This window comes from Haliotis asinina, chromosome 7 (assembly GCF_037392515.1).
Source record: "Haliotis asinina isolate JCU_RB_2024 chromosome 7, JCU_Hal_asi_v2, whole genome shotgun sequence".
Lineage (NCBI taxonomy): Eukaryota > Metazoa > Mollusca > Gastropoda > Lepetellida > Haliotidae > Haliotis > Haliotis asinina.
Window position 1 is genome coordinate 27,318,364 of NC_090286.1, and position 25,597 is coordinate 27,343,960.

General features: G+C 39.8%; 1 protein-coding gene across 4 annotated transcripts in view; it reads right to left on the reverse strand.

Moving 5' to 3' along the window:
- Positions 1–24,473, reverse strand: part of LOC137291666 (choline transporter-like protein 1) — a 37,279-nt gene extending 12,806 nt beyond the window's left edge. For 2 of the 4 annotated variants that reach the window (XM_067823095.1, XM_067823093.1), the window contains exons 1-7: positions 19,158–19,300; positions 11,215–11,313; positions 5,116–5,217; positions 4,382–4,524; positions 1,940–2,179; positions 1,682–1,790; positions 1,107–1,170 (exon numbers count right to left, since the gene is read on the reverse strand). In XM_067823095.1, coding sequence (XP_067679196.1) covers positions 1,107–1,170; positions 1,682–1,790; positions 1,940–2,179; positions 4,382–4,524; positions 5,116–5,217; positions 11,215–11,262 — 706 coding nt within the window. In that variant the 5' untranslated portion in view covers positions 11,263–11,313; positions 19,158–19,300. Of the gene's footprint in view, positions 1–1,106; positions 1,171–1,681; positions 1,791–1,939; positions 2,180–4,381; positions 4,525–5,115; positions 5,218–11,214; positions 11,314–19,157; positions 19,301–24,337 lie in introns of those variants that run through there. The other 2 variants (XM_067823094.1, XM_067823096.1) reach the window with 2 other exon arrangements.
- Between the last annotated feature and the right edge of the window lie 1,124 nt (positions 24,474–25,597).

Here is a 25,597-nt window from a genome sequence, read left to right on the forward strand (position 1 = left end):
AAACAGAAGGATGTACTTCATGATAATGTCATTTAGTTTTAACGACAGTCTATCTAATCCTTCCTTTCTCATTATGTGTCCTAATAAGTGTCGAACTGCGTGGGTATTCTGTTTGCGATATACGTGGTTTAAGAAGGATATTAAAGAAGGATGTATGTCATTTAGTAGTAATGGCAGTCTAACTAACCCTTCTTGTGCCAGTCTGGTTAAAATTGCTAATATATATATATATACACGTTTTGCTTCGTTTCGTGATGTTGTTTTCGTCTCGATTGAATACGACTGTGAGTTTGTTTGATGTGTATACGTTTAGTGATGGACGGTGAAGGTAGCTGTAAATATAATATTATTTAACCTGCAGGAAGTACACTTTGCATGTCTTGACACCGCTTCATAATGTTGGAGGCTTTTGTAACGCAACGGTCAGCAATATTCCAACTGTAAGAGTCTGGTCTGTAAATAATAGCGTCTGTACCGGACAATCCATTTGTTAAAAACAAGAGCATAGATCCACGCAATCGGGATGTGATGACGTGAGTCAACCAAGTCACCGAGCCTGACCACCCGATCCCATTCGTCGTCACTTACGACAGCATGGGTTGCTGTAGATAGCGGGTGAATGACGTCAGGTGGCAATGAACGACAGAAACATTCACAGCCATTGATCCTACAAATAGAGATCCGTCTTTCGTCACTTCACACCGCATTTAGTAACATGACAGTCACGAACAGTACCCAAACAGATTTACCAGATATTTTTGGCGTATGGAGCAGTATATCCATCCCAAAAACATGCTGCTGACAAAGTTTTCAAACCTGCCGGAAATACGTGACGATTCAAAGTGTTTCTATTATGATATATGTATCCATTTTCGGAAAAGTTAAGTTAGTTCCAGTGTGAGATCAGACATCTGATCATGGTTACTATTGTTGCCCGTGAACTGGCGCAGTCTGCAACAGTAATCATGTAGGTAATATTATATAGATAGACAAACAGACTAACAAACCCGTATGGGACTCACCCAGTCACCGATTATCTTCATTGAATTAATACTTTGGTCTGGTTCTCAGAGTGTTTAAGAAAGAAATATTTTGACTTAACGTACCAAGGGCGAAGCCACAGAGATAAGCCATTTGTCGCCATGTCCTTTCCAGGTCTTCCACGCACTTCTGTAGGTGGAACAAGGGTGCAATGACTGAAGTGTCTGAAATGACTGAATATATTGTCGGTGCAGGGCAGTTTACATCTGTTTTACCTGACAACAATCACGGAGTGAGTGAGTGAAGTGCAAGAGGTTAAATCCTAGTTAACCTCATCTGTGTGAACGATTTACGAATGTACGAAATGTGGAGATCTACCTGATCCTACTCTCGTCTGACGCTGACAGACGCGTGGAACGAGATCACAACGTTCTTACATAAACTTTAGATTTTGTGTGTGTGTGTAAAGGTACACGGATTTATTGCAAAATTTTGGAATTTGTATGTGTAGGTTTTTCATCATGTCAGATAATGAAAGGCAGCATGGCCAATACCATTTCTAACTCGAATCTTTCCTCTCCTTGGAAATACTCCAACACTGGCACCAACATAACTATTGGCGGTTTACCGCCGTGGGGAAATAGTCAATGACAAAACAAGAATTCTGTATGAACAACTATTAAAATCAATCAAAATTTACTTCGGCAAAATTTTCGTCAATGAGATCCATCAGCTTGTTTAAAACGTCTCCAAAACGGTTCAGGACGTTAGTGAGATCTGAAGGAACACAGCGATTGAATACGGACGAACTGAAAGAGAAATAAGAACACAAACTGAATATATCATATCAAAACAATGAAACATTATTTACATCGTTCAGTTTTACATATTATGTATTTAAATTTTACGAGACCATGTACTTTAGTACTGACCAATCAAATTGCAGGGGTTAGCTTACTGCTGTTTAACCGGAAGTGGTGGACAAGTTCCGGATCCGTTTGCAGGTCCAGCCTGGTAGTCGGTCACTTCGATATTGTAAGCACATAGCCTCGGCCCAGATTGAGCCAGATCCTTCATTTCCTGTACAGTGTTGATGGCTGATGGCGGACACTGGCTCACGCAGATCATCATGGTTGACACGGTCAGATCGTGTTTAGAGACTGCTTCGACGTAATTTGGGTTGTAGTAGAACACCTGCCTGTGATAGAAATTACAGGTTATACCAGTGTTTGCCCTTAGCCCAGAAAAGCTGCACCTAAGCACGCAAAACCATAAAAATGTTGTGAGTCCTGGTCAGAAGGATTAGGCATTATATTTTGATATGGAAATAATACTCTTAGTCACTGGGGATGAAAAAGCAGTCGACCATTAGGACCTGCAGTAAAGCAAATGCTGTAGGTCCGAGGTGTTTTCAGTCGGCTTCGGGCCTAAGAACCGACGTTAATTTCGAACGTTGCGTTATGCTATATCAAATCAAGATCCGCTCTTCTTAGGGCTGTCAATCCAGACAGAATCATCTGACAACTGTGCTTTCTGCGATTGTGTGTGAGAGTGTTGTGCTTTTTAAATATACCTCAATCAAATGTTTACAACTGACCTTATTTTTAAAAATATTTTATGCGGCTTTTTTTCTCATTGTGAGTTATGCTAAATGTTACCACAGATATTTTCGAGCGGTTGACATTTTCATCGGAAATGGGGTCTGTCTAGCTTCCTGTACTTGGAAAAGGAACTTGCTGGGTCTGTCAGATTAAAAATATTGTTTATTGCTTCTTTAAGTCCAGACTAAGAACACGCACATATGAACGCTGTCGATAGCTTGGTTAAGTTTTGAAGAGTATAACGTTTCTGTAGAAGTCAGTGAGAAATTATTTGGTATTGTGAAACCATCGTTGTGTTGTGCGACTGATGTACGGGAGGTGAGTCTAATGATTTGCTATTCTGGAAGTGATTCGAACCAAGACAGTGCTAGTTTGGATTCGTTGGAGCGACAGTTAAGGTTCCACTTCACCACATATCAGAATCACATGCTATTAGAATCAAGTGCTCATTGGAAATACAATGTAACTGAAAGGACAGAGACTTGTCACAGCTGTGATTGGATGAAAAGAGTGTAAGATGTTTATGTTTTTGAAAAGAGCTTGCATCCAATAATTACTACTGACCAAAATTTTAAGTATTTAGTGCATTGTTATCACCATGACTTATACTTATATGTGTTAGGATATTTTCAAGTTGGTGACATTTGGTACGAAACTAGGGTTGTTGTGTTCCTCTCCCTGTGCTTGGAAAATACGACGAATTGGTCAGAAATTGTGGGTTAAGAGCAAACACTATAGTTTAAAGGCCAGGCTGTACCCATGTGTACATGAAATGTCTGTTGAAAGCCTGGATGATTTTTGAGAAAAATATAAGGTTACTATAAACGTCTATTGGAAAACACATTTGTTTCGTGTAACCGTAATGAATGTGAGAATGTTATGAATGTATGGGTCAGCCGTGTGGTAACAGGACCATCTCCATTCACGACTGATGCTGACTCCGTTGATTGTTGTCATCAGCAGCTGTTTGTTATATCACCTTTTGTGATACAGAGGTATCTGTTGATATGTATTGAAATTTTGCTGCTGTACTGATATGACGTAGTGCCCAGCTTTGAGATGTTAATCATGTGACAGCACATTAGAATATATGACTTCTGGGTGGGTTTTTTTTCGTTTGTTTGTTTTTTGTTTTGTTTTGTTTTGGGGGGTTGGGTTTTATTTTTTTTTTGGGGGGGGAGGTTCTTTTCTTTTGCAAGTTTCACGTTACTGTTTGTCTTGCAACAGGAGAGCATGCGCTTCTTTTGTTCTGTTTTTTTTGTTTGTTTGCTTTTGCTATATATTTTGCAAACGTTGCAAGATGTATTTAGAATGCGTCAACGTGGTTTTTTTGCACTCCAGAATTATTTGAACTAATGTCGTAAAAACACTTAGTGATAGCAACCAACAGCCAGATGTTTTTAATAAGACAGCTGCATGAAGCAATGCTTCATCATCTTTTTTTAATCTTCCAATTTAAGACCCATGGAGGTCCTGGTTACAACTGATCTCCATAACCCATGCTTGCCGTAAGAGGTGAGTATTAGGATCGGGTTATCAGGCTCGCCGACATGGTTGACACATGTCATCCTTCCCGAATGCGTAGATCGATGCTCATGATGTTGATCACTGGATTGTTTGGACTCGATTATTTACAGACCAACCGAATATAGCTGGAATATTGCTAAGTACGGTGTAAAGCAAAACTCACTCACTTACTCCTCCACTTTGGAAACGTCCTTCAGATGTGTATCATAAAACTCGGGATCAATTACTGCTATGAAACAAATTATGCCATTAAAGATCAGCGACATACTTACGTCAGACCGGTGGTATCCTGGCCAGAAAGGGGGGCTCCATCGATGGGGTCGTTGACACTGTGACACGTATTACCCCAGCTGTCCACGCCGTAGATGAGGCGGTTGGGGTTGCCCAGATCCACAGCACGGTAGATGACGTAACCCTGGTCAAACAATGAAATCTTCAGCACACACACACGTCACTTAAATCTCATCTGAATCGCATTAGAAATAACACACTGGCCATGATTAACTACCCTGTCGAGAGAACTCGTAATGACAATTGTATAGCCTATGTCGTCGTATCGCGGTGCTTGAAATATCCGTAATCGGAAATACAGTTGTGAACTTCTAAGGTCTATTTCATTATTAAATCTGTTTGATATGACATAATTAACGTATTTGTGAACAAAAATGATTATTTTAATTTCGATAATGTTTCAGTGATAGCCAAATGGCGAACATGGACTGGAAATCTATACCAAGGGAGAGAACTCCGTCTTATCGCAGTGTTACTGTTTTCTTACGGCACAAGCCAATGACACTGTCAAACGTTTACTTAAGGAAATAACGCATTTTAATTGTTTCATATTAAACAATTTAAAATACAGTTTCATTAAGATTAGTAATATCATCATGTTTGTAACTAAAAGATTTGGAACGTCTATTTATTTGGATACAAGACAACAATGATATAACAAAATAGGTAATGCAGGTTAAAGTGTGAAACCAATCTAAATAAAACATTTACTCACGAGACCCCCGAGGAAAGCGATGAAGATGATGAGGAAGAGCACATCTCGACATGAGCGGGTTTTAGTAGGACCGGTGAAGTGATCTTCAACCTCTCGGGGCTCCTGAAGAAACAACGTCACGTTCCCATTCAAAACACTCTGAGTAATAACCATTGACTAAAAAACACGAGTCATGTCAGAAAATTGAATATGAGAACAAGATTGAAGTTTGTTTTCTTTATCTCATTTGGTCCATTACAAGAGTGGTTTTCATCCTATACATGATTTCAAGAATTCAAAATATTAGCTTAAACAAACTTTTCAAAGACAGACATCTTATGAACGCACCGCCATTGTTCGTTATCACCACCGATAAACACAACGTGTGTTATACACCTGCACGACCCAGTAGCCCCATACACGTGCATGGGGTGTCACTCTTGACTTTGACGGTTTTCAAGAAGCTAGATAATTCCATGCAGACCATCTGTTTTGACAATGATCTTGCATCAGACAGTTGTTAGCGTTTGTTTCTATTTTTTTTATTTTGTTTGTTTGAAAATGCAAAATACACACATGCAACCTTCACGTTTTACACCATTCATCCTACAAGAGCAATTACTGTAGAAACAGCTATGATCGCAAGGACGCAAGAGGCGATGAACTCTCGAAACATTTATTATGTACAGTGTAAGCTGTCAAAACAGGCACTCACTGGGACTTGATAAATAACCTGGCTTAGAGAATGTGCCGGATTATAGAATTGATGATAAATGTGCAAGCCACAGGTGGAACGGATATTGTGTGCCGGTGTTGACAACTTGCCGGATTAGACAGATGCCGGTTTTGAATATTTACAGACCGCCGCCATATAGCTGGAATATTGCTGAGAGTGGCATTAAACAACCACCCAACCAAAGTCTAATGCAACATATGTCATATTTGGGATTCCACTTTCTTAGTAAAGTACAAATTCTAGTACTTTTTTTGGTTGAGTCCCATCCGGGATTCGAACTCGCACCCTCAGAGTCAGGCACCTAATCGTCAGCACACAAAGTCAGCCGCCTAGTCCGCTCAGCCACCCCGACTTCCAAAATGAAATCGAACAACTGGTAGTCTAGGCTGCGTACTTTGTGTACCCCTCTGATAAGTGTATATTGGCACTACTCCCGCGGCCGAAAGCCATGATTACACGATGCCATTTAGAAAGTGGTCAAATGCAACATATGTCATATTTGGGATTTCACTTTCTTAGTAAAGTACAAATTCTAGTATTATTTTTGGTTGAGTCTAAGTCTAATTATTGCGCTTCAAACTAAGAGCTAACGTTGTCACGACTACCTGTACTATTATTGTTTGCGATAGATTCAGTCAGTGGATGCAGAGGAACAAAGATGTACACGGCCTTGCTCATGTATATCACCTATATATTATCACATTTACTTTGAGTAATCTATAATAAAAAAAACTGAAGAAATTAAATATAACTCTCATTATATGAAACGGGATGCTTTAGATTAAATTTTGTCCTATAAAATTGTTATTGCCAGTCAGTAGACTTGGTTCATAAGAAGTACATGAGTACATAAGTACGTAAGTACATAAGTACGTAAGTACATAAGTACGTAAGTACATAAGTATATATCACAGTAAAAAGTTAAGGACCTGTATGAGACAAATGTACCAAAATATATACAAAGTATAATATATGTATATTACATGAAAATACATGTGACATGAATACTTCTAGTTTATTGCATAGACCGTTATCGATGTTTGAGAATATAGATAGAAGTTTCACACTACGCAATAAACAAGAAATCGTCATCAATATAATTGCTTGCTTTATTTTCGATTCATACTGAAGCAGCATGACCGAAGCTGTATTAGTAATGAAGGAGTTGACTTATGGATTCCACTCTGTTTATTCTTTAATTGTGATGTTTCTTATATTTTACCAAGCAATGTTTTCTTTGCGTGAGCAATGAATACTGCACGGCATTTTATATTTTAATGTATAGTCAAGTTGAAGGTTAACACCTTTCGCTGTTTCTCAGATTTCGTGAATATGTTACATCAGAGTTGACATCTTGGGGATGTATATGAAAATCCTCTGTAGAAGAACCAGGGGGAGAGGAGGTTGGTTACGCGTTCGCTCGTCGCGCCAAACACCCGAGTTCGATTCCCCACATGGGTACAATGTGTGAAGCCCATTTCTGGTGTCCCCCGCCGTGATATTGGTGGAATATTGTTAACATCGGCGTAAAACCACACTCATTCATTCTAACGACAAGTTCATTTCCAATGGCGCTGTCGCATTATCAGCCATTAGGATATCTGACTAATTATCTATTTCGACCGACACAAACTACACCCATCTCTCCAGAGACAGTGGAATTTCAGACAGAAATACTGACCCCTATCACCCTCATCATCGCACTATCATAATACTTTTTAAAATATACCAAATCCTACCTGTTCCTCCACTTGCACCCCCGTATCAACATCAGCAACCTCATCTTTTGGAGACATCGTCAGCATGTGTACCCAACTTTAACATACGACACGTTCCTCCCATGTTGTGCAGTGTTGCACATGTCCCGCTGCGTGAACCACTAATTCCCAACACGCTTCCGACAGGTATGTTGAGACACACACGATACACCATTTCTAATGCTATTAGCGTCATTGACTTATGTGTATTTGCTAAAGAGTTGCGTCTTCGCTTCCTGAAAATTGTTTGGTCTGCAACCTGCTCTTAATCCAATTAAACCAGGAGCATACATAAGCAATAATATTCAAATGAGTGAGTTGAATTTTACGCCGCCTTTGGCAATATTCAAGCAATGGCACAGTGGTGACAAGGAATTAGGCAAAAAGTGGCTCAAACTTTGGACAGTTGACATGTAAAACATACTGTAAATGATGACACATCTGGGGTACTTGCGTCTGCAAATAAACGTCACTGCAACATGACTCACTGATCCGACGAAAGAAGGATAATGCATGACGAAGGATACATGACAGGAGATGAAATATGCCAGCAATAAGCACGGTGGAACATGGCTAGTCACAGAATACCGCTGTGAACGCATGGGGTTAGGATCAGGGTGACAGGTTCAGTTTATGCTTGACAGGAGTGAGTGCACTGATTTCACGTCGCCTTTAGCAATATGCCAGCGTGATCACGGCGGGGAACACCAGAAATGGCCTTCGGACATTGTGAACGTTTTAAGCGCTTTAGGCTACCCCACAGCCCCCTTCTCAGGAGTCTTTGGGGACGGCATGGAGTGGAGTAGTGTTCGGTGGTGAACTGAAGATGATCCGAACTCTTACAACAGACAGATCTGGCCAGCTGTTCTCCAAACGAACTTCTAAAGTCCATTCTTAAGATACTTAGGCTTCCGAACGTTCGAGAGTAAGTGCCCTGATCGTCGTGATGCAATGTTAACCAAATTTTACTCTTAGCAGTCATCCATTTTGTCCCTCCCGGAAGTCATCGGAGAAGACGTTTCCTCACAGAGGTGGACTGTCAGACAACAAGGTGTCAAAACCATGCCCTGGATAACCAGGCGTCCAGTCTCGTTTCTTTGGCAGAATTTCGGAGAAAGGTTTCGCACCATTTTTCACGTCTATGTTGCCAGGATTAACAGTCATATTTGCAATTGTATAACTGTAAAGATAGAGAAGGACACCACCGGGGACAATCTCTCACAAAAATGACCTGAGGATGTTGTCCTTACAACACTATTCAGCATGACCCGGCATATCTCAGATACTGAGTCTGGACCAGACAATTCTGTGATTGACATCATGGTACGCAGCTGGGATACGATGACATATGTGATCCAAGTCAGCGATCCTGACGACTCGGTCTTACGACACGCATGGGTTGCTTAAGACCAATAATTCCTACCGGATCTTCGCGGTAAGGTTTGTTAATACCTGCTATAAATTCTGCTACAGACAGTCAAACATTGACCTATTGGCCGCCTAGCTGACTTCTGGCAGTATCCATCCTGCCAACAGCCTGTTGACGCCGCATCGCTTGTTCATATACATAGAATGAGTGTAAATCAAGTAAATCACAACTTAATGACAGGCAGAATCAATAACACTGAGAGAAATATTGGCCCACAGAGATAATCGACGTCCTATAAAGTGTTCAGCAGGACCTCCATGCCACTGACACGAAATGCTAAAGTATGTCATTTGTTGTTACGTTTTACGCACACTTGTTGTTACGTTTTACGCACACAAGGTCACCAGTATTTATCTTGGATGAAATACCTGCTATTAACATTTATATTTCATTATGTCCTACTTTTGTGAAGAGTATATATCCAGTAATGGACACTATCCATTACTGTAATGATCCGATTTTATGAAACCACAAAAATAAGTCCATTGCCTACATGCAGATGTCACGGTCGTGTCGTGGTTAAAGGGTCAAAAGTGGTATTGCTGAACTGGATTTCTTGTCCATCCTAGATGCCTTGAAGAACAAATAACCTAAAGAATAGTGAATGTCTCCTCGCCAGGTGCGTAGCAAGCCAGTCTTTTCGTGAAACTCAGATAGGTTCCAAAACTTTTTATTTAGATAGCATTGAGGGCTTGACAAACTTTCAAAGGCAAAAATTATGTGTAACACCGGGCATTTTTAAATAATGGTAGCTACTAGGGTTACCGATTGATTGAACCTGTTGAGTTTACGATAGCAATTAATCAATGGTAGAAAAGAAAAACAACCAAAGCATCGGTACTATGTGTGACTATCGATACTTTAATACTTGACTTCCGTCGATGAACGTGTTAGATGATAAATACAGGTACCAGATTCGTTCACGATGACTTACAGTCATCCGTACCTATTACCAATTAAGCAAACTTGATCTGGGTTTCACGTGTCTTGATAGCTATCAAACGAGACAGAGACTACTTCGGCTTGTTTTTATTTGCAACATATGTCATATCTGGGATTTCAGTTCCTCAGTAAAGTACAAATTCTAGTACTTTTTTTTGGTTGAGTCCCATCCGGGATTCAAACCCGCACCCTCAGAGTCAGGCACCTCAATCGCCAGCACACAAAGTCAGCCGCCTAACCCGCTCAGCCACCCCGACTTCCACAAAAAATGGAAGTCGGACAACTGGTAGTCTAGACTGCGTACCTTGTATACCCCTCTGATAAGTGTGAATTGGCACGGCTCCCACGGCCGAAAGCCATGATTACACGTGAAATCCCAAATATGACATATGTTGCATTTGACCACTTCCTAAATGGCATCGTGTAATCATTGTTTTTATTTCTTATTAACTAAGCATTCATTTGAGAAATGACTTCACACGAGACACTTCAATGAGACTTGGATATCGCTGTTGTAACAGTATGCTGCAATATCTACGCTCCTGCTCGCGTTCTGCAACAAAGGCGTCGTTGTTTCTGTCTAGGCACCGCAATATGCTGTGCAGAGTTTAATCCCTGGGGCTTGTGTTTCTGTGGTTAGGCACTATATAAATGCACGTGGGTTTGACCAAAGTGGCCAGCGTCTAAGATATGCATCACTTTGGGTCTCCTACTATTTTTAGCCAACACGCTGTTTAATCACATGGATATTGTTCCCTCACTATATGGCTGAAACTGGGGTTGTAGGCCGTACTGAATTTGAAAACATTAGAACTCACATTCATATGTTACCTGTCTGTGTATACTGGAAGGTTATTGGTCTTTAATATGCAGCTCATTGTTTGTACAGATACAATTACAGTGACATTTGAAGTCATGGGCATTGTTTAGAAATTCGAATTGTCGAGTGTCGAAAAGAGGTTAGTTATGCTGGTTGGTTAGTTCGTTGTTTAACAAACTGAACTCTATGGCAGTGGTCTTAAATAATCGAGTCTGGACCAGACAATCCAGCTATCAACAGCATGAGAATCTATCTACTTGATTAGCATACAATGACTTGTGTCAACCAAATCAGCTAGCCTGACCATCCGAATCCGTTAGTCGACAAGCTTCGGTTTGTAAGGACCTTGGAGGTTCGGTTCGTAAGGATGATACAAATGTTAGAACAATAAATGAAGAGGGAGGGTCCGACAGTGTCTATCTCTGTATATACGTACCCCCTTCTGAGGTTGCACCACCGTGTCATAAGCACCACAGCACCCCATGATGAGGTACTACCTGTCTGTCTGATCTCTGACTGTCATGGAGTCACTCATCTGAAACAAACAAGCCTTGCTGTAGTTGACGTTCAATATTGTTTGCTGCTAATGTCAATACACAGATAAACATCGCCTTGTGTTATGGATTCTAAGTACGTTTTGCGCCTTGCACCAGTATGTCTTATAGGTACACAGTTAACGATCATTGGTGATCAATGTGCGAAATAGTTTCCAACTCGTGCAAACCAGTTCGAGCTGGCTGTGCCTGAAAGTTACTAGCCAACAAAATGATATACAAGCCCGAAATTTGAATATGGAAACTAAGCCAAAGATTTCGAAAAGGTAAAATACCATAAGATTAAGATGCCGAAGATTAAGAAAACACATGTCTGAATTTGTGAAATACTTTGGGTTTATTCATAAAACTTAAATCAGTCATCGTTAAGCTGCAAATATTTTTTTCAGGCCATCATTTTGCATGATTTAAAAGTGTAATATTACTAAACTGGTCGGAGAGTGATATATTTACAGAGTGACCCCATGAAATTCACTAGCCAGTGGGGCCAGTGACTGAGGAGATTTACTGGCTTGACTCGATTTTTAACAGCCACGGCTAGCGGGGCAGTGGTTATTTTGCACACTGTTGGTGACTGTATGCGTGATTCAGTGATGTTGGAGATATTGATCAAATAAACAGGATGAATAATACTCAGACAGACACAAAAAATAAAAAGGAGCAAATGTAACAGTATATTAACCGCAAGCACAGACTCTGAATGGGACAGGTGGCGTCTTAAATACTGGACAAGTTAGAGATATCGGTATTTTTATGCTTGATATGTATCAGTCTGTCAATAAATAATATCATAATATCAATATTGATGATTTCAAAAGTTACATTATCCCTAACTATTTTTGTCCAGTATATAATCCATGTAACCCACACTATTTTGCTTCTTGATTCTAACTTTTATTTAGTGTTTCAAGAGTGAAATATTTACACACCACAGACAAAGCGTTTCAAATTGTCAAATACGAATTTTCAGAAATCAGCCTTGCAGAAGCAAAAGCAAATGTTATGATTGTGTTTTTTTCAGGTTTGAATAAACGAATGCAGCATCACCAGCTCGTCAGCGCCTACTACGCGTAAACAAGTCAGAGAATGGAACCCGAGCCTAGTCGAACCACGGAGAAGTGTCCATAGAATACGGAGACGCTGTTCTGCATGTCCTAGGATGTCAGACGAGCTATGTGCATGGTCTGCGTCCAGAAATCAGGAGGTACTAAACTAAGAGCATCCCGACCATATGGGAAGCTTGACAATACCAAAGGCATACTTGTCATGGTATTCCTGCATCTTGTTAATATCAATGCTGTCAAAAGGGGTAGAAAAAAATTCAGTGACATAAGTATTTTCTCGAGTTTCTTTTAAAAAAATCAAACCATTCCCAAATTTGGAATGTTTCATTTTTTTTGTAGATGAGCCTATTCCGAAGATGTTTATAGGCATTATTTTCCATGACGCTATAACTAGTATTATCAGATCACCCCTGCTATCCCACAGGGCGACTTTATTCTCCATCTCTATCTTGAAACAGTTCTCCATACATATTCTATCCAATGCATATTTCATTCTGAATCGATCACTTTCGTTTAAACGGAAACGAGGCTGCTTTTGGACATGAATTATATAAACGTCGTCATGACGACAGGGACTCAAGTGTCCGATTGTCCGAGAGATTGTTTCACCTGAAAATGTAGCCCCGCTCCTCTGTTATTAATTTTGTATGACTGTATCGTGTACATAATCAGCGCTGAAGTCTGCTATGAACTGTCAATGTGAAACGTTATTTATTTATTTGTTTGTTTGTTTGTTCGTGTATACAAAGTGTAAACACAATTAAGTTATACATTTGTATGATATACAACTGTCTTGTCACAGCTGAGTTTGTGTAACAGTCTTATCCCACATGTCAGATTTTAAAGAACAGTTTCTTACAAAGGAGGAGTTCGATTATGTTCATCGATACAATGTTTGTCTTGTTAAATAGGTCTCAGACACAAACGCGAAATCGCCCTTCAGTGTCCATTCAAGATCTTGTTAAGATTTTTTCAGATTTCCACGAACATGGACCACTTCACCATTGCCGCGAGACGAAACTACACTCGTTCACCCGGATGAGATCACGTTTCCAAGAAACACGATACACTGTTTTGTATATCCTTATCAGGCCTTATAACAATACCCTGTTTTCTCTTGAACAGTGTTACTTCATGAGATAATGCCGATGTGACGTTAAGATTACACGTTGTACTCTCTCATAACATTTGGATAAATATGCTCATAGAAACGAATACAAGTACAAGTTGTTCCTTTACTTATTTTCAGAAGTTCACTCACAGTGTAATACATACCTTGTAAAAAATGGAAAAGACTAAAGGAACACTTGTACTTTCTCGTGTTCCATTATTCGTTTCCATGAGTACATATTGATTATTTAAAGGGGATTTACATTTTATGGCAGCCCCGTCAGTAACGCTACTAGACTCTGTTCAAATGTTCTACACTCATTGACGCATGTTCACGGAACTCTCCTTTGACTTGACGAAGAACAAGGTCGACAATGGTTTCAATTTTCCCAAACGTAATACGTTCTGACAGCACACATGTTATACACTTGGAAGAATGGTCGTAATAATCGTTGGTCTCCTAGAAAGTTTTGCTGGAGGATTGTCTTTCGCAACACGGCAATATCTTGAATAGCATGTTTAGTCAAGGACACTGCGGCACGAATAGCTAAAGATACTAAGGCGACCTTCCAATATTTCGGAGAAGAAATACACTTTTTAATATCGGATTACAAAGGCCTAAAAAATAACAGATGCCATTTAATATATGCTGTGTAAGATGGGCAAAACATTTTTTCGTGAGGATGGGTGGGGGCGGGGGTGGGGGGAGTGGACGTTATTCTTTCTGAATCAGAGTGGTCAGTTTTCACTACAAGTGAAGACTAACAAAATAACTAAAAAATACAGTGATCCTAATTCTACTTTTATATTGGCCCTCTTCTACAGAAAGCGCCAATGGAAACCTTCACGTTCAGACGCACTCAAGCAAATACTGTGCATCTCAATATTACAGTTGCGAAGCATTAACCTAATCTATATCACAGAAGTTTGTGTTATCTATACTGGAACACCTTGCTTCCACAACAAGGAAGTTTTACGTCATGTGTGTGTGATAGGACGCGACAAATCTTCTTCGATTGATTGTATGTGGCCAATGGCTGTGACCAATATTATCTGATTATTCATTCTCACGTTTCACGTTTCGCCCACACGTGGAGTATCCACGGGTCTCACAACCTGCAGTCACGACAGTTGACCAGGTGACGCAGTTATTGTGCAAAATTATTCACCTGTTCACATGCGTGATGAATCTGATGATCATTAATGTATTATGGGTCCGTGGTTTGTTACTCGAAAAATGTCTGTCTGTCAGACTGAAGAAGGAGCTAAAAGATGCTTATATATCTGCATAAATCCAGAATTCGAGAATTCTTTTGGAAATATACTCATGGAAACAAATAAAGGAACACATGGATGTCCAAGTGTTCTGTTATTCAGGCTAATAATTTCACCCACAATGCAATTATACCTTGTGGAGAAACATGGCAACATCGATATTGGCACAGGTACGCCTATATATGTTCAAGCAATTTTGAAATTATGAACAATTAAATGATACATGACTAAACTAAAATACTTAAAAATAAAAATTCGCGTGCATGCCTTAACTGTTACCGTCAATCTATGCATTCATCCGTCGTCACTCAAGTGTTAGTACCCGGAAAGATCCGTTCAGAATGGGTTGACATGCTCAATGATATGGTTGATGCATCGTATCCCAACTGTGTAGATCGGTGGTCATGATGTCAGTCACTTGTTCCACAGCGATTTTATACAGGTCGCTGTCATAAAGACTGTTCAGTGCACCGTTAAACGGCTGTTCCTCTGGAGAACATGAATTATTCATGCGTGGAAATTCGCATACCAGACAGTTAGAGTTCATTCGATAGACTTGTAAGGTGTATGACGGTTGGGTAGTCTAGTAGTTAAAACGTTCGCCTATCACGCCAAAAACATGGGTTCGAATGTCTCATATGAGCTCGTATCTGTTGTAATGTTGATGGGGCTTAGCTAAAACGGTGTAAACCAATATTCACTCAGTCGGTGTCTTGTTTTCTGCAGAGGGCGGGGAATATTATTTTCAGACAAAAAAAAGGGAACACAGGAAAGCATATGTGTTCCTTTATTTCTTCCCATGTTTCTACACAAGGTATGTATTGCATTGTGGGTGAAATTCTGGAAATTAATAAAGGAACGCTTGTACTTTCATGTGTTCCATTGTTCGTTTCCATGGGTGTGTATGAAAGCAACTTTTCTTTTGCATGACAGCACAATATCCAACATGTCCACGCATGATTTGTTTAAAAGCTCTGATGACTCTATTTACCAACAGCTGAAGCATATCCCAATTCAATACGTTCGACGTAAATGGTCCTACACTATGTGTTCGTTGTTACCGGACAAACTTTCAAAAGCAACAACCCAAAGTATATTGCGATGTATGGACAATAAGAATCACACAACTGAAGAAGCAGTTAGGCAACTTCGAGGTTAAAGAGTTCGTTCGTCACACGAAGCGCCCATATTCAGTTTCCCCTCATGACTAGAATGTGTGAAGGTCATTTCTGGTGTCACCAGCCCGGATGTTGCTGGAATTCTGTTAAAACGGTCTTAAATCAAACTCACACACTCACACCGGTGAAGCTTGGTTGTGAACATTGTACGCTGCACATGGTGCAGTCAGTAGCAGAAGTAACCGTTTTTAATTGTATTTCAGAGAGGCATTGATTACCGAAGTGACTTTGAAGAAAGCTTACGTCAAGTCTTCCTTTGTTGCAAATAAGTGCATAAATAAAATATACTTAGACTAAAGTAAAATCGATGAAGGTAATTACATATGAATCCAATTCCCCGTAATTACTTCAGTTATACGAACTTGTAACAACCTCAATCGACTTGAACATATTGCCTTTTTAAAATTCTAACTATATCAAATTTCAAAGGATACCATGTCACACAGTTGGAAACACATTGTTGTTGCTAAAGCAAGGTTAATCTTCATTACAAATAAACATGGGCACTTCGACCTCTGCCTGATCTACCTTAATTATTGGTTGACATGAACAAATCGATATTCTTAATCAACGTGGTCACGCGTGGTCAATTACCATTATGTTAGCTTTATGGCATCATAAAATTCTCTGATATATCGACTGGTCCTGTAATGTGTTTGAACAGGACCCGATTCAAAGCTTAGCCGTCCAAGGACGATCTGACATGCATTGCTACCTGGTTTAGACAAGGATATTTTATTGTAGTTCAATGACAGGGGGAACTATAAAATGGGATCAATGTGGTGTGACTGTGTTGTTACTGGCAAGGTTAATATGTTTGGAAGAATGGTGCTCATCCACCTGGTTTCATCAGGAAAACGTTGCCGTGTCCATTTTTTTCCTAAATCTAGTAGTGAGTGAGTGAGTTTAGTTTTACGCCGCACTGATCAATATTCCACTTATACAGTGGCGGTCTGTAAATAATCGAGTCTTGGCCAGACAATCCAGTGGTCAACAGCATGAGCATCGATCTACGCAATTGGGAACCGATGTCATGTTTCGACCTAATCAGCAAGCCTGACCACCCGATCCCGTTAGTCACAATAGAATAGTGATTATTCATTATGATCCATTCTTAACACGAAACTATTACATCAAACCATTCTCTTAAATCCAAACTTACATGCAATTAGATTTATTGATTGAACGCATCACATAAACAATATAACATCAGTCTGTGCAGAGATGCAATCGAATCTGGACGAGGCCAACGTGCGGTTGATAGTATGCACAACGTCCAACACAGGGCACGATGACACGCAGGCAGCTAATACACCGACGATTATAGTTTGAACCCGTGAAGATCCGGGTTAGAATTCGGTCCAGCAACCCTTGCTTGTCGTGAAAAGCGACTATCGAGTGGTCAGATACAGACTGGTTGATCCCAACAGTGTATCCCATTAACGTAGATTGATGCCCATCATTTGTCGATTACTGGATTATCTCGTCCACGGCGATTATTTAAAGATGGGTCATTGCACACAAACAAAGAAACAAACAAAGAAAGCTATATGTTGCTAGAGATATCTCAACACATGTTATTTTGTAATGAAAGTAGGAGTGAAGCGGTTTACAACGATATATCTTGAACTTTGCCTCCGGTTCCAATACCGTAAAGCAATCCAAAAGTTCGGTACGTTCGGTTTCAGTACCATCATTTCTATCTACCCATAAAACAACAAATCTGTTCATTCAAATAACAAAGATTATGGTTATTTTTTATTCATGTTATTAAACAATGGAAGGTTTGGCTCTTGTCAATTTTCTGCATTGTGATAATATCTCATGTACCGAATTGAAACGGGTCGAACCGAAGGCTTTGTACCGCTCTACGTACCGTGGTAAGACCGTACCGTTTTACCCTAAATGAAGACACTCGACTTTAACTGTGAAACATACTAGTAGGTAAAAAAATACCAGTGTGTGCGGCCATAATGTCTAGGATTCAGTGAGATTGGTGAAAATGTGCTGAACATGTAAATTATCGGTTTCAGTGATCCCCGGGGAATGTTTTGATACAACATGCACGACTGTGAGATGGTAAAAATTACACGTGCATAACAGCGGAACCGCACTTAACACGCGGATACATGCATGCCATACAGAGCGATACATCCCTAGAGACTCGTTCCATTTGTCTTCTGGAAGAGCAACATTGGCATCATGCCAATGAATATTAAGACACTACCCGACATGTTGACGGGTATATGATGCACTCCTTTTGTGTCGAACCATAGTCACATTTACCCAGATAAGAAGAAGAGATCGAGGGAGCGTTGTTCAGTTTCGATGGCCGAGCAACTTGAGAGGTATCATGGCACTGCTCATGGTTACAGTCACTGATTTGCCAAGTCCAGACTCGAATATTTACAAACCACCGTGATTAATTGGAATGTTGAGAATTTTGACTTTAAAAATAACTAGTCATTGGTTATAAAGCGGTTTGTATTAATTCTTCGGCAATGCACTCAATCTATATTGATCTTTAAACAATAACTATGTGTTTGCCTGTCGATCTGCATTGACTATTATGTAATACACTTCGTGTATGTCTATCAACATTGTTTCTTATGTAACGCTCTCAGTGTATGTCTATCAATATTGATATATATGTAATACACCATGTGTATGTCAATCTATCTTGGTTGTTATCATTTATAGCATTTCGTCAGAAGAAAAACGTCGGGCATTATTTTACACGTTTTTGATACAATCAGTTGCGTTATTCTCTAACACCTCATGTACAACATGACACAGTGGCATTACAAACATATCTACTACACCCTTCGAAGATCCACCATGATTCTCGTGACATGGTAGGTAAGTCAAATCAGAAGACAATAGGTATGGAATCGTATTCAATAAGAGATAACAAATCATATCATGACCCGATAAAAAGGATTCCTACTGGACAAATACGAAATAATGTTTGCGTTTAAGATCGTCAACACAATACATTTACAACCCATGTTATACACATAACAAAAATGTGAGAATTGAAAATGAGCAATGGATGAATCGAAACTGCTTGTGATCGACAGTAAACTGAAAATTAAACATATATATGTGACGGTATATGTCACCTCAACAATCAAACATAAATACTAAAAGCGAAATGCGCGCATGAGTATAATATAATTAAACGAGGAATCAACTTACAGTTCGTTACCGGTATTTCTTGGGGCTAGTCGGTATCTCACTGTACAAGTTTGAACAGAACAGGCCCTCCTCAGGGCGACTCTGCATGGCTTATGGTTTTAAGGTGGATATGTTCCCAGCACACAATGTCAAATATGTAGAGTCATGTCACACTCCAAGGTGAGTGATACCGGTGTTCGCCAATAATAACGACGAGCGACACCCCAGTGGCTACAACCCACTGTGAGATGTGACCTTACCTGTAATCAACACCTGTACGATACCGGGGGTTTAATTAACGCTATTCATTGTAGTCACTGTGCCTGGGGTCTTTGTTACCCAAATGACGTTGTCATAACTTGAGATGTAAAATATATAAGTTGATTACGAGTCTTTGAAGTACATTTAGAAGTGAAATACATAAGAATGAAGATTTTTATGGATATCAAGTTCTCTATATGAGAACACAACGTTTCGGAGTTAATGCTTACTCCTTCACCTGGTGATGAAGGAGTAAGCATTAACTCATCACCCGATGAAGGAGTAAGCATTAACTCCGAAACGTTGTGTTCTTATATAAAGAAGTTGATATCCATAAAAATCTTCATTCTTAAGTTGATTACGGTTTAGATTCTTCACCGTTGAACACGACTGCAGGGCTGATTTTATCCCCCAAACCCTAACCCAAAGTACAGTACGAGTATCTTATGTATATGAATATTTTATCCTTCCCTAGTAAAATTGCCTTAATACAACATTGCATTCTTCTAGAGTTAAGTTCCTTACATATAACATTTTAGGCTGCAACTAGACTTACATACAGTCCCCTGGATGATGATTCGCATAAAATCTATACATTTCCACAGAGAAACACGGGCGGTGCGGTAGCCTAATGGTTAAAGCGTCGCTCGTCACGTCGAAAACCTGGTTCGATTCCTCACATGAGTACAATGTGTGAAACCCATTTATAGTGTCTCCGCCGTCATTTGCTGGAATACTGCTGAAAACGGTGTAAAACTAAACTCATTCATACGTACACACACACACGCGCACACACACACATACATATATGCATGAGGACTAATGATCCACACCTGCAACGGGGACCTACTGAGGTGAGAATATCTCAAAACAGTCATGTGTCTCTTCAGCTGTGTGTAAAACTAAACCCATACATAAGTACACATACACGCACACGCACACGCATACGCATACGTGTGGACTAATGATCCACACCAGCTACTAAAACCTACTGAGGTGTGAAAATCTCCAAACAGTCATGTGTCTCTTCCGTCACACCGACGGATCTGGACTGCCTGGCGGCGATGTATTGATTTGTGATGTATCTTAATGGAAACCTTTGTATCCACAGTGTAGTCAATCCTTTGTATGTAACTACAGATCCAGTTACCCAACAGTCATACATCAAGAGGTGGGGCTGAGAACGAGGTCTGTAAACATCGGTCTGGACACTAATACGTTCCAGGTCAAGTTGTCCCTCTTTGCTTTCAGACCCCTGGGGGTCCCAGATTACAATGCGTCATCAACAACCAAAGTGTGTCGTAAGAGGAGAGTGAATTGAACAATTATTTAGGTTCGGGTACATGGTTGACTGGGTGTCATTGCACCCCAGAGTCGTTCATTGCTGCTTGCGATATCTGATTGTCTGTTTGGTCTAAAGGTGATCAAGACGATCGACTTGATAATTCGTCATATAGCTGGTTTAAATCATTACTGAATGCTGCGTTATTTATTACATGTATTAGGGTTCAAGATGCATGGATAAAATGAAATTTCAAGAAACTATCAAACTAAAAATGTTTCCTGGGAACTTTTATTGGAGCATGTTTAGGTAGGCAGAATGTTATGTTCTTTATTTATTTATCATAAACTACGAACGCCATTTTATGTTATCACGGGTTACATCAAAATGTGCAACTTCCGAATGGAGAACAATGCCGTAGTAAAAGCGAACGGGATTCGGATTTCAAATTTTGTATTAACAGTGCTGGACACTCACAATCGGACGAGAAAGACACGTTACTTTTTATGTTTGACCATGCAAATAATGTTGAGCTTGGTCCACCACAAAATAAATTGATACACGAACCCTCAAACATGTCTCACTAAGGCACTTTGATTGATTACTATAACCCCTGCAAGGCGCTGTTTGCAAGGAGATAGCGGACTCTCATTCGACCCTTTATCTCGACGTTAAGTAATTTATGAGGATATTTCTGACAGTGTGAAAGAACGTGCCTCTGACGAAATATTTAGACACTAAGACACGTGCTTAAGAGACCAACAAACTAGTCTTTGGTGCAGGTGACACAAAACAGGCATATCAGAACATGTTTAAGTCACGACTTAGCTCATGCATGTTTTGCTGATTGTATCTCACTGGTATCTCCAAAAAGTAATCGTAAAGACGGGGTACGAATTAGTCTGCAATAGCCCATGTTTGCTGCTTGAGGCGACTAACGGGATCGGGAGGTCAGGCTCGCTGACATGTCACCGTAACCTCAATTACGTTGATCGATGCTCATGATGTTGATCACTCAGCAGACGTGATGAGACAATCATAATTGGAGTTCCATTCTGCAGTCAGAAAAAAACTTGTTACTGACATCATGATCACTGTGGTGTGTCCGTGAGTGAGTTGGTTTTCCACCGCTTTTAGCAATATTCCAGCACATCACGGCGGGGTCACCGTAAATGGGTTTCACATATTGTGCTCCATGTGAGGAATCGAACCAGGTCTTCGGCGTGACGAGCGACGCTTTAACCACTAGGATACCCCACGGCCCGGGTTTCTTTGTGGAAAGATATGGATTTTATACGAATCTTCATCCAGGGGACTGTATGCAAGTCTAGTCTCGGTTCATCCATGTTAGCGTTTTGTCTCACATTGAATTCAGGGGAATTTAGAAAGAAAAAATACAGACCGATTGTTGTTTAACGCCGAACTAGGTGATGCATTAGCTTATCAAGTTAGAGCATATCAGACAAACATGTCATTGCGTATGCATCCTGTTAAGATCCAAACAATCAAATCTAGGACTAGATAAACTAGTGATTGATATCATGAGCAACCCCAATCACTGCAATCAACCAAACTGGGTACCGCCACCTCTGGAGCCTGTGATGAGCAGCATAGATTTCTGGGACTAGGCGTCCCCAGAAGACATACAGGTGAAGTTGAAAGAATTGTGAGTTTAGATGGAACGTTGACACCATCTTTTTCACCCATATAGTGAAGGTGAAGGAATACACCGGAAGAAAGTAATAAGTATTAATTATCCTTTAAACCGACCAACAATAGAATGGAAATTGTTATTTTCTTTATAGAAAAAAAAATCTAAAAAAAGCTAAATTATACTGACAGCAAAAGAAACGCAATTTTTGGGGGGAAAAAGCTCACAAACGTTAGCGTTCATGTTTGTCTTCTATTATGAATCTTGACAAAAAGCCAGATTTGCGTTTCTTTCGTTAGTCACTGTTTATCCTAATATCTGAATATGCTAAAAGCGCCATATGCTGGCCCAGTGATTTGTTGAGATATCAAGCAGCAGATCAGGGTTCGATTCTCCTCAATGGAACATTAAAATTCATTACAGGCGTTCTGAGTACTCGTCATGGTATGGTTGTAATACCAAACCCCAAAACAAACCCCAAACACATCAGATTGAAATGACAAATAGATGGTTGTTTAAAGAATACCCAGGTGCGCTCTTCTCTTATTGTTAGCTAACCACATTAACTTATTCTTATTATAGCAGGAGACTCAGAAATGATTATATCGGGTGACACAGAAATGCATATAGCAGGATACACAGAAATGATTATATCAGGAGACGCAGAAATGATTGTGGCAGGAGACACAGAAATGATTATAGCAGGAGACACAGAAATGATTATATCAAGAGACACAGAAGTCATTATAAGAGGAGACACAGAAATGATTATGGCAGGGAGTGAGTGAGTGAGTGAGTGTGGATTTGCGCCCCTCTTAGCAAATCCCAACAATATCACGGTGGGGGACACTAAAATGGGCTTAACACATTGTGCCCACGTGGGGAATCGAACTCAGGTCTTCTGCGTGACGAGCGAACGCTTTAACCACTAGGCTATCCATAGCCCTAATTATAGAAGGGGACACAGAAATGATTATAGAAGCGGGTACAGAAATGATTATAGCTGGAGATATATAGAAATGTTTATAGCAGGAGACACAGAAAATATTATAGCAGGGGATACAGAAATGCTTGTAACATTAGACACTGAATGCTTGTAGCAGAGGATACAGAATAATATAAAAGGGGACACAGAAATGATTATAGTATGAGACACAGACATGATTATTGCAGGAGACACAGTAATCATTAGCAGGCGTTACGGACCTCATTATAGAAGGAGACGCAGAAATGGTTATAGGAAGAGTCACAGAAATGATTATAGCAGGGAACACGTGGTAAGGACTCTTATGGTAAAGGACAGTGGTATGATCACATCTTTTTGATGTAGGAGTATATTTAGCTGTACATTTTCGGTTGCCATAGCTACAGGGTCGCAACACACCAGAAACGACTACACATGTCAGAGTTTCAAAAGAGTATCCGTGGCATGAATATCAATGATATCACTACAGTCCAAACACGTGTGATATTTCCTTTGGAATATGTACCTGAATTATTAAATGCTGAATTTCCATGGCGTATTGTCTTACATTCACCCCAAAACTCCTTGTATTTTATTTGAACACCATTTAATTCAGTTTAAAACATAGATACGAGCCACCTACCAGAAAAGAAAAATCTTTCTGAATATTTTGTTTTTATGATTATAAACTTTATCATCTTTATAGTATACTAGCACTTACTATGTATATTGATTTCAATGATATTTCTTAGCATAAAGCTGAACTGTATTTACAAAATTCAAAACAATAAAGGTTGTTTTGTTGATCTCGTAATTTTACAATTTCCAATAAATAGTCCAAATAAGTATTTGTAATCCGCCAACTGGAATTTGAAATGTAGTTGAAATTTCTAACCGATTATCATTAGCCCTTAAAGACAAAAAGATATCATCAACGTTGAGTTAGCGAAAAACAACGTCATGTCCAGACAAAGCTGGTGCTATCGATGGCATCATGAACGCAGTTGCTGTTTGCAGCGAATGTCACACAGTTTAAAACCTACCTGTGATAGTGAGCTGTTTCAGTCCTCTAAGTAAATCCTTATTATCCGCTTGCAGTGTACATTGAGGTACATGCGAGCTACAACGGGGACTGCCTCGACCCTGTGTGTTTCACCTGGCCGTGACGTCACAACAAAATGGAGGTCGATAATGAACGAGGCCAGGTAGAGAGATATGTATTCACCCGATGAACTTCGTTGTGATCATTTATTCATGATTGTAAAAGGAGATGTTGATGTCTCTTCCTGTCTTTAGTATATGTAATTGCTTTGTCTTAATGTTCAGATGTATTTTCCAGCTGTTCTTTCGTGCATGTTGCCAAGAGTAAGATTTTGTTGGGGTTTAAGATAATAGAGGATTAGTTATGATGTTACAGTCCTTAATTAAGGCTGTGAGAAAATGATTTCATAATTGATATAACTGATCTATATAATATGCAGCACGTTTATATTAAAAGAATATATATTCCATCATGATTCAGTGACTAGTGCGGTCAATTCACACAGCACTGACATTGCATTACACATTCAGTGGGTGAATGATGCGTGATGCCGCATTCTACACTTTTCCAAATAGTAAATACATCAAGGTTAGATGTAAGTAATCGGGCACACTAATGACTAAACATGGCATACGAAGTCTGACAACCTAAAGCAAATTTAGGTGGATCCTGAAAGGGCATCCATTTTTTAAATATGTTTCACGGAGCCACCAATATCTGAATATGGATAGTCGGTCGGGGTAATGAAATTAGGAGGGTCGGTCGGGCGATGAGAAAGACAGAAAAAATGTTGCACTGTATGACGAACACGGGCTACTCTGGGCCTATCGTGACACAACGAATCCAATATGACGTCATCGCGTGGGAGAAAGACAGCAACATGCGATATGCTCATAGTATAAGATATGGTATACGTGGGATTACACTTTCTCAGTAAAGTACATATTCTAGTACTGTTGTTAGATTCAGTCCGAACCGGGAGTCGAACTCAAACTATAGGAGTCAGGGACAGCCATCTAACCCACTCAGCCAATTTATGCTATGCCTATGCTATCGCCTGTATTTGATGTTGGTTTGAATTATATCGTTCCTGGCTCTTTTCTAATCAACGAACACTGCCCTTACTTTTATATCAATAACGGTTCGGGTACATTCCACAAATTTCATTCATTTGATAATGCTTTAGGTAGCGACCCAGGTGTGATGTGGTGATGTTACGATCTTTTCCATCGTGATATAGCGCGAGTAATGTGTATGTTTA